The sequence below is a fragment of the Syzygium oleosum genome, unplaced genomic scaffold, assembly GCF_021117445.2.
Source record: "Syzygium oleosum isolate NSW1041296 unplaced genomic scaffold, Sole_v2.1 Sole_v2.04, whole genome shotgun sequence".
Taxonomy (NCBI): Eukaryota; Viridiplantae; Streptophyta; class Magnoliopsida; order Myrtales; family Myrtaceae; genus Syzygium; species Syzygium oleosum.
In genome coordinates, this window is record NW_026607488.1 from 1848558 (window position 1) to 1859139 (window position 10582).

Below are 10582 nucleotides of genomic sequence, written 5' to 3' on the forward strand. Positions count from 1 at the left end.
GTCTCTCTATCATTTGCTTGGAGATATGACCTAATCTCTTGTGCCATAGAGCAGCTGAATTCTCATCAGTTAATTTTCTCTTTGTACCTCGTGTACTCAAATGCAGGGATTCATTAAAAGAAGCAATCACATCAAGTGAATAAAGATTATCATAAACTGATAAAGAACCGGAACCAACTAATTTTGAATCTTGAAACAAACTGAATGTTCCATTCCCAAATGAACAAGAATAACCAGATTTGTCCAAAGCAGAAATGGAAATCAAGTTCCGTCTAAAAGACAGTACAATAAATGTCTCATCAAGATCCAAATATAATCCAGTCTTTAATAATAATCTAAATTTTCCAATTGCTTCAACTTGAACCGCCTTGCCATCGCCCACATAGATGTATCTTTCAACATCACTTGGCTTTCGGCAACTCAGGCAACCCTGCATAGACACACTGATGTGAGTTGTTGCACCAGAATCTACCCACCAAGTGTGTCTAGGTACCGAAGTTAAATTAACCTCAGAACAAACCAAATTAAGAAGCACACCTTTCTTAGCACGCCATGCGTGATAATTGGTGCAATTCTTCTTCACATGTCCTGTGGCTTTACAAAAGAAACAACCTGTGCTTTCCGGATCATCCTGTTTCTGTTGTTGTTTCCTTTTGTTTGCCAAGGTTGCAGCTTCTTTATCCTTCTTCCTTTTCATTCCCTTATCCTTGGAAGTTGAGGTTAGATGAGCACTTTCTGTCTTATCTTGCTTCAGCCTTTCCTCCTCTTGGACACAGTGTGAGATGAGCTCATTCAGAGACCAAGTCTCTTTCTGACAGTTGTAGCACACCTTAAACTGATTAAACTGTGCCGGAAGAGATATTAAAACCAGATGCACCAGCAAGTCCTCAGTGAGTTCCAGCTTAAGTGCTTTTAACTTAGAAGCAAGATGATACATCTCCATGATGTACTCCCTAATATTGCCGTTCCCTTTGTAGCGCATTGAAATTAAATTTGTCAAGATCGTACCAATTTCAGCCTTTTCGCTCTTGACAAATCTCTTTTCAATGTCAGTAAGGAATTCTTTAGCTGTGGTTATCTTTTCAGACATTGTGCCCCGGAATGCTTCTGGAATGGCTTTCTTCATGATCATCATACACATGCGATTTGATCTCTCCCACCTTTCCATATCCCTCTTTTGATCAGAGGTGCTTTGATCATTAAGTGGTGTAGGAGAATCGATCCTTAACGCAAGGTCGAGATCCATAACTCTGAGAACTATCAGAAGGTTCTCTTGCCATGACTTGAAGTTGGTGCCATTTAGCATAGGAATTGAATAAATGCTGGCAGTAATATTCGCACGAGTAATAGCTGAATTCAAATACAACCAATAAAACATGCTCACGTAAGTCTCAAAGCAATATATCAATTCAAATCAAGGTAATTCCCATCTCAAGACATCGAGCACCACATTAATACCTTGTCTTTGGACAACAATATTAACTAGTAAGTGATATCTTGTTGCAGTAATCAAACATTGATAATAATAGTATGTCAAACAATAAAACTTCCTTTGGGTCGATTTATTACTCACATACAAAATCCAAATAATCATCACATGTTAATCACCGCAGTTGCAAATGTGATTTTGTTAAATATTAACCTTCCTTTGGGCTGGTTAAAAAATCCACATGCATCACATGCGCGTACCTTTTATATCTTAAAATAAATTAATTTACACAAGAGAGGTCCATTTGTGGACATGTTGCTTCAATCAATTTATTTCAAGATATATATTCCTCCACCAAAATTTGAATTTTAATTGCTATTTCATTAAAAAAAAATTTTGTTGCGCCTGTACTTCAGGCGCGTGAATCTCACGCGTGCTGGTGCCCGACGGCGCGTGGAGCGCGTGCGGGCGCGTGCGGCCTCCGACGGAGGCGCACTGCCCATCCTCAGAATCGTCTCGCCGTCAGGATTCCAGATTTAACATCAAAATTCACTTTTGACAAATTTAAAAATTCGAAAAAATACTGTACAGTATTAAAAATCGATTTTGCTTCGTTGCGCAAACATCCGCACGAACTCTAATATCACAAATTGTTAAAACCGAACCCTAAAACCAATGAATTAACATGTATACTGCTCTGATACCAATTGTTAGATTCCGAAAATCGATGAACCGTTGAAAACCATCAACGAAACAGGATCATACATGTATAATTCATTGAGAAAGCATAAACACGGAAGCGAACTTGAATCCATAGCGTAGACTGTTCTTCGGTGTCGTGCGGGTAGCCTTCCAGAACAATACGTTTTTTTTTTTTCTGAGAGTTCCCTTTGAATTCTCTTTGTATTTCTCTCTTTCGATGGGATGAAGAGGAATCAGTAACTTACGTACATTCTGGGGACCATAACCGCTCTTATAAGGTAACCCTAATGTTACCCTTTAGAAATTACAATTTTGCCCATCATAAAATTGTAATTTCCCCTTTTAGTCTCTACACATTAAAGGGCCACACCCTATTTGATACATTAAAGCCCTAAATTACCTTAACTTAATTTATCACTTTTAAAGGGCTTAATTTTATATGACAGTATGCATTGCATTATTATTTCACATATAACCCAACGTTGGATTAAGGATCCAACAATCTCCCACTTGGATTATATGTGTATCCTTATAATTATGCTTTGCAATAACAACTGTTTGAGCTCAACTTTACTGTCATTACCGAAATGTATCTCTAACCAATCCGGTCCATCAATTATATCAATATAGGATCAAAGCGGCTTTTGTCACATCTATCGTAACTCAACCCATCAATGGTCACAAAATTGATACAACTGAATGACATGGATTATGATGTGGATGTGTAGCATGGAAATTTCATGAAATGTGATATTAACATGCCTATTTCCAACTGGTCCACCTTAAACCTTAGTGAGATCAGAATTTACCAAAATTAGAGTGTGAATAAATCCTGATATTTCTGCAGAAAATAACCTCAAAAATCCATATACCGAAATAACTGAAAATGTCTATATTAAGAACATTTAAATTACAAACTCCCACTAAGACTGAATATCCTCAATAAACATAACACCCATACGAGCAGTATGCTCATGGAACACCTTGGGTGGCAATCCCTTAGTAAGCGGATCCGCAAGCATGGAGTTTGTACCAATATGTTCTATAGACAACTGTCCACTCTGAATTCTTTCTTTAACAACAAGAAACTTGATGTCTATATGCTTTGACTTCGACGAGCCTCTGTTGTTGTTAGAATATAAAACTGCTGATTTATTGTCACATAATAACTTGAGTGGTCTTTCAATGCTATCCACTATCCGTAGTCCCGTGACAAAATTTCGCAGCCATATTCCATGATTGGATGCTTCATAACATGCTATGAATTCTGCTGCCATAGTTGAAGAGGCCGTTATGGACTGTTTGGCACTCTTCCATGAGATGGCACCTCCGGCTAACAGATAGACATAGCCTGATGTAGACTTCAAACTATCTTGGCATCCAGCAAAATCGGAGTCAGTATAACCAATGATCTCAAGCTGATCCAACCTCCGATATGTGGGCATGTATCCTTTTGTTTTCTGTAAGTATCGCAAGACCCGTTTGGTTGCTTTCCAATGGTCTACTCCTGGATTGCTTAAATATCTGCCCAACATTCTAGTATTGTACGTAATATCCGGACGCGTACAAACCTGAGCATACATCAGACTCCCTATTATAGATGCATAAGGAATCTTCTCCATTTCCTTTCTTTCAAAATCATTCTTAGGGCACTGATTGAGACAAAACTTGTCTCCTTTAGATACAGGGGTATCACCTGGTTTACAATCTTGCATGCCATACCTTTTGAGAACCTTTTCGATATAGCTCTTTTGTGATAATCCAAGAATACCCCAAGAGCGATCCCGGTGTATTTGTATACCTAATACAAAAGAGGCGTCACCAAGATCTTTCATCTCAAAGTTATTAGACAGAAATCTCTTGGTTTCGTGCAATAAGCCTATATCGTTGCTGGCAAGCAAGATATCATCAACATACAAAACCAGAAAAATGTACTTGCTCCCACAGAACTTATAGTATATACATTCATCAACCAAATTCATCTCAAAGCCAAATGAGACGATCACTTGATGAAACTTAAAATACCATTGTCGAGATGCTTGCTTGAGCCCATAGATGGATTTCTTAAGTTTACAAACCATACTCTTTGGATCTTCAGATACAAAGTTTTCTGGCTGCACCATATATATTATTTCATCAATGTTACCATTGAGAAACGCTGTCTTTACATCCATCTGATGCAATTCAAGATTGAAATGCGCCACCAATGCCATTATAATCCTAAAAGAGTCTTTCGAAGAAACTGGAGAGAAAGTCTCTTTATAGTCAATGCCTTGTTTCTGTGTAAAGCCCTTTGCGACAAGACGAGCCTTATATCTCTCCACATTGCCTTTTGAATCCCTTTTGGTTTTAAATATCCATTTACAACTAATGGGCTTCACACCTTCTGGCAATGGGACAAGATCCCAAACGTCATTGTCTCTCATGGACTTCATCTCCTCCTTCATGGCATCATTCCACTTCTAAGAGTTCGAACTTTCCATGGCTTGACGAAAGGTAATTGGATCATCTTCCATCATTCCAATATCAAAATCATGCTCTTGGAGAAATACAATGTAGTCATCTGGCATTGCACTTCTCCTCTCTCTAGTGGATCTTTTTAATGGCATATGTTCTTGAGGTGGTAGAGTTTGATTTTCTGGAATAATTTCTTGAATGGGAGGTTCTCTTTCATTGTCCTGATCAGTTGTGTCCCGATCAATGACAATGGCATTTGTGGGATCAATGTCAACGGCAGGTGTAGGAACATTAATAGATTCCTCTTCAAAGTCAAGGTCCCTAACTGTATCTTCTCTCGCAAACTCAACATCCTCAAAGAACCGGGCAATTCCCAACTCAAAAATCGACTTAGCTGTAGGATCATAAAATTTGTACCCCCTTGATCTTTCAGGGTATCCAATAAAGTAGCAACTTATTGTTCTTGAATCCAGTTTCCTTTCATTAGGCTTATAAGGCCTTGCCTCAGCTGGACATCCCCAAACGCGTAAATGCTTTAGACTAGGCTTTTTACCAGTCCAAAGTTCATAAGGGGTTTTGATAGTTGCTTTAGTTGGAACCCTGTTAAGGATATATGCTGCAGTCTTAAGCGCTTCTCCCCAGAGTGATTTTGATAAGGTAGAAGAACAAATCATACTCCTCACCATATCCTTAAGCGTTCTATTTCGTCTTTCAGCAACACCATTCATTGTAGGCGAACCCGGCATAGTGTACTGTAGGACGATACCGCATTCCTCTAGGAATTTAGCAAACGGTCCTGGACATTGCTCACCTGAACCGTCATATCTGCCGTAGTATTCACCACCACGATCAGACCTGACGCTTTTAATTTTCTTGTTGAGTTGATTCTCAACTTCGATTTTATATGTTTTGAACACATCCAGTGACTGCGCCTTTTCTTTAATGAGATATATGTAGCCATATCTTGAAAAATCGTCTATGAACGTTATAAAATATTGCTGACCATTCCAAGCAGCCGTTGGAAACGGTCCACAAATATCAGTATGGATAAGTTCTAAGACGTTTGAAGTCCTGTTGGCTACAAATCTCCTTTTATTGGTTTGTTTGCCTTTTATACAATTAACACAAATTTCGAAATTTGTGAAGTCTAAAGGATTGAGAATTTCATCTGACACAAGTCTCTCTATCCTTTGCTTGGAGATATGACCTAATCTCTTGTGCCATAGAGCAGCTGAATTCTCATCGGTTAATTTTCTCTTTGTACCTCGTGTACTCAAATGCAGGGATTCATTAAAAGAAGCAATCACATCAAGTGAATAAAGATTATCATAAACTGATAAAGAACCGGAACCAACTAATTTTGAATCTTGAAACAAACTGAATGTTCCATTCCCAAATGAACAAGAATAACCAGATTTGTCCAAAGCAGAAATGGAAATTAAGTTCCGTCTAAAAGACAGTACAATAAATGTCTCATCAAGATCCAAATATAATCCAGTCTTTAATAATAATCTAAATTTTCCAATTGCTACAACTTGAACCGTCTTGCCATCGCCCAAATAGATGTATCTTTCAACATCACTTGGCTTTCGGCAACTCAGGCAACCTTGCATAGACACACTGATGTGAGTTGTTGCACCAGAATCTACCCACCAAGTGTGTCTAGGTACCGAAGTTAAATTAACCTCAGAACAAACCAAATTAAGAAGCACACCTTTCTTAGCACGCCATGCGTGATAATTGGTGCAATTCTTCTTCACATGTCCCGTGGCTTTACAAAAGAAACAACCTGTGCTTTCCGGATCATCCTGTTTCTGTTGTTGTTTCCTTTTGTTTGCCAAGGTTGCAGCTTCTTTATCCTTCTTCCTTTTCATTCCCTTATCCTTGGAAGTTGAGGTTAGATGAGCACTTTCTGTCTTATCTTGCTTCAGCCTTTCCTCCTCTTGGACACAGTGTGAGATGAGCTCATTCAGAGACCAAGTCTCTTTCTGACAGTTGTAGCACACCTTAAACTGATTAAACTGTGCCGGAAATCAAGGTCAATGGCAAGTTAATGCAGTCAGACAGATGCAATAACTGGTTGAGAAATATCTGAAATTGATACCTCTGAAGTTCGATGGTAAAGGTGACCCTGAGGCTACATTGCTTTGGAGGTATTCGGGTGCACTGGTGAGGAGAAAGTGACCCTGGCTATATATCAACTTTAAGGAAATGTAAATGATTGGTAAGAGGGCCCCCGAAGTAGGATACTTCATAGGGCATATTTCCAAGCTGGGGTGTCGTTATCGAGGCCTTCAATGGGAGGTACTTTCAGAGAGCACGTGAGGACAGAAAATGACAGAGTTTCTTCGGCTTCACTAAAATTGAATGTCAGTCGATCAGTACGAGGTAGAGTTGGTAAGGTTATTTAAGTACGCACCAAGGATAGTTAATGATCGTGTGGATAGGACAAGGAGGTTCCGGGATGGACTGAAACCGAACCTCCGCAGTCAGTTGATGTTAATGAACTTAAGGGATTGTAATGAGCTGTATGACAAGGCTTAAACGGTTGAAAGGGATATGAATGAGAGGGTTACCGTATAGGGATTGCGGTACACGCCAGCTAGGGACAATAAGAACTTGGGAAGAAGTCTATGACAGAGAATATGAGACTTGTCCCTCCGGTAAGGAAGAACTCTCGAAAGCTGAACTATTGCTCCAACGCCGCATGTAGGAATGGCCATTGCCAAGGTAGAGGTGGAGCATGTTGTGGATGTGGACAGTAAGGTCACCAAGTGAGAAATTGTTGAACCGACAGGTTAGGTCACTAATGCAATCGCAGCGACCGCAGGTAGGACATTAAGCGAGAGCTGGCCCGCAGATTAATTAGAGTCGGCTAAGGACGTAAGGAAAAGTGTATGTTGTGGCTGAGAAGGAAGTGAGTGATGTGCCTTGAAAGTCTAGATGCGTTATGAGATGGTATTAGGTACAATAGGAGATGATTTTGAAGTTATCGCTTGAGTGGTCAGGTAAGACTTATAATCAATTTTATAGTAGATAGGCACAATCGGCTTAAGGATTTCTAAATTACTGACGATATTCTTGGACGAGTTTGGAAGGGTGAGTTATGCTTGGAAATTTCGGATTTTATAAAGAACATGGGTGATTTGTTTTGGGAGACTGTTGGATTGAAATTGGATGGATTGAGCTTGTCTTCGAGGTGTATAAAGATAATTATTTTGTGGTTGACTAGTTGGTTGAGGAACCAAGGCTAAATGACATAGCCGAGGTGTGTAATCTTCCCGATGCCTTTCCTCGGGGATTGCCGGGATTGTCACCTGATCGAGAAGTGGAAATTGTAATCGAGTTAGCCATTGGGACGGAACCAATCTAGCGAGCACCCTTTTTGGATGTCGCTGTCAGAATTGAAGGAATTGGAGGTTCAAATGCAGGAGTTATTGGATAAAATTTTTATTCGTCCGAGTGTGTCTCCATGGGGAGCGCTAGTGTTGTTCGTGAGGAAAAAGGACTGGTCCTTGAGGTTGTGCATCGACTATAAACAGTTGAATCAGGTGACTATTAAGGATAAACGCCTGTTGCCAAGGGTAAATGACCTGTTCGACCAGTTATAAGGGACATCAATATTTTCTAAGATTGACTTGAGGACTGGTTTCTACCAATTGAGGATCAAGAAGGAGGACGTGCCGAAGTCGGCATTTAGGACGAGGTATGGACGCTATGAGTTTACGGTGATGCCGTTTGGACTGACGAATGCCCCTGCAGCCTTTATGGATTTAATGAATCGGGTATTTAAGGAATTTCTGGATTAGTTTGTAATCGTGTTCATAGACGATATCTTGGTATACTCGCAGAGTCCCGCTAAGCATAAGTTACATTTGGAAAAGAGATCTATGGACTTTAAGGGAACACGCACTCTATTCTAAGTTTAGTAAGTGCGAATTCTGGCTTCATTGAGTGGCGTTCTTAGGACATGCGATACTGGGGAAGGGATTGTAGTGGATTCGACAAAGATTGAAGCCGTCACGAATTGGCCGAGGCCGACGTCAGTAACTGAGGTTCGGAGCTTCTTGGGTCTAGCAGGCTATTATAGGTGCTTCATGGAAGGGTTTTCGGCACTAGCTACGTCGTTGGCACGGTTGTTAAAGAAGGAGACGAGGTTTGAATAGACGGATGAGTGCGAAAGGTGCTTCCAAGAATTGAAACAGAGGTTGACGACCGCGCCAGTGTTAGCGATCTCGTCAAGTCCGGGAGGATTTGAGAATCACAGTGACGCGTCGTTAGGAGGATTGGGATGCGTGCTAATGCAACACAGGAAAGTAGTGGTATATGCATCGTGTCAATTGAGACCGTATGAGCTGAACTATCCGATGCATGACTTGGGATTGACCGTAATTATATTTGTCCTTAAGATTTGGAGGCATTACTCGTGTAGGGAGAAATTTTAGATTTATACAGATTATCAGAGTTTAAAGGTATCGGTTTTCTCAAAAAGAACTTAGCCTGAGACAGCGTCCTTGGATGGAACTCCTTAAAGACTACGACTGCGATATTTTATATCACCCCGGAAAGGCTAATAAGGTAGCGGATGCACTGAGTTGGAAATCGAGCGTTGCGCATATGATGGTCAAAGAATGGACCTTGTTGGAATGAGTCCGAGATTCAGAGTTTAAGTTTGAAGTAAGCCATGTTTTCAAGTCTACTTGTCGTATTGAGGATTGAACCGGAGATCCAAACTAAGATTAATGCTTTACAGTCGACGGACCCAGAGATTCAAAAGATTCTGAGTAAGGATGCCACAAAAAGGAAATTGGATTTTCAGGTATCCGAGGATGGAATACTGAGGTTCCGTAGACGGTTGAGTGTACCCTGTGATGCCGAGCTTAAGGAGGGGATTTTGTCAAAAGCTCACCATAGTAATTACAGTATTTACCCGGGTAGCGCGAAAATGTATCAGGACCTATGGCAGCATTATTGATGGAAGGCATGAAAGTAGATGTAGCCAAGCACGTGACCGAGTATCTAACATGCCAACAAGTGAAGGCACGGCATTGTAAGCCGGGTGGATTGTTGCAGTCATTGGAAATCACCGAATAGAAATGAGAGCATAACGCGATGGACTTTGTTATGAAACTACCAAGAAGCCAAAGGGGCCATGATTCAATTTGGGTTAAAGTAGATCGGCTGATAAGATCAGCACATTTTCTGGCAATGCGAAAGGACTTCGCGTTAGGAAGGTACGCAAGATGGTGCGTGCAACAGATAGTTCGTCTTCATGGAGTACTAGTGACGATCACTTCAGACCGTGATCCTAAGTTTACTGCCGCTTATTGGAAAAGTCTTCATACGGCATTAGGAACAAGGTTACAGTTTAGCACGGCCTATTAGTCGTAGACGAATGGCTAGTCTGAGAGGACGATTCAGACTTTGGAAGATATACTGCGACCATGTGCATTGGATTTTAGGGAAAGTTGGAAAGAATAATTGCCCTTGGTTGAGTTTGCCTATAACAATAGCTATCAGCAGAGTTTTAGAATGGCACCGTTTGAGGCATGGTATGGCAGGGTTTGCAGAACACCGGTTTGTTGGGATGAGTGGGTGAGAGGAGCATCACGGGTCCCAAGTTGGTTCAGCAGTCAATTGAAACAGTCAGGGTGATTTGGGAACACCATGGAACCAAAGATGCGATGTGGGAAAGTGAAGAGTTGATGCGACACCAGTACCCTCATTTGCTTGAATAGTTGGGTTGAATTGTAAATTTCGAGGACGAAATTTTTGTAAGGGGGGAAGAGTTGTGACATTCCGAATTTTGGCCCATTTTTGGGATTTATAAAACGGGTATTTCGTCAGTGCGCTTATAGTAAAAATCTCGCCCGGGAACTGATCACTCCCGGTTATTATTTTTAAATCTTGAGATTTCGCTAGAATCGCATTCGATCGAATTTGGCCGTTATTTAGACCTCGAACTTGGCAGTCGATTTTCGGGAGTTTCAGGAC

At 40.7% G+C, this 10582-nt stretch overlaps 1 protein-coding gene across 1 annotated transcript; it reads right to left on the reverse strand.

The window, feature by feature from the left end:
- Positions 1-367: 367 nt before the first annotated feature.
- Positions 368-1751, reverse strand: LOC130138014 (uncharacterized). Its single transcript, XM_056310870.1, has 2 exons — positions 538-1751; positions 368-430 (listed from the first exon to the last, which is right to left on the reverse strand). Exons 1-2 carry the CDS (start codon positions 1376-1378, stop codon positions 402-404), a joined length of 870 nt encoding a protein of 289 aa, XP_056166845.1. The 5' UTR covers positions 1379-1751; the 3' UTR covers positions 368-401.
- Positions 1752-10582: the final 8831 nt, after the last annotated feature.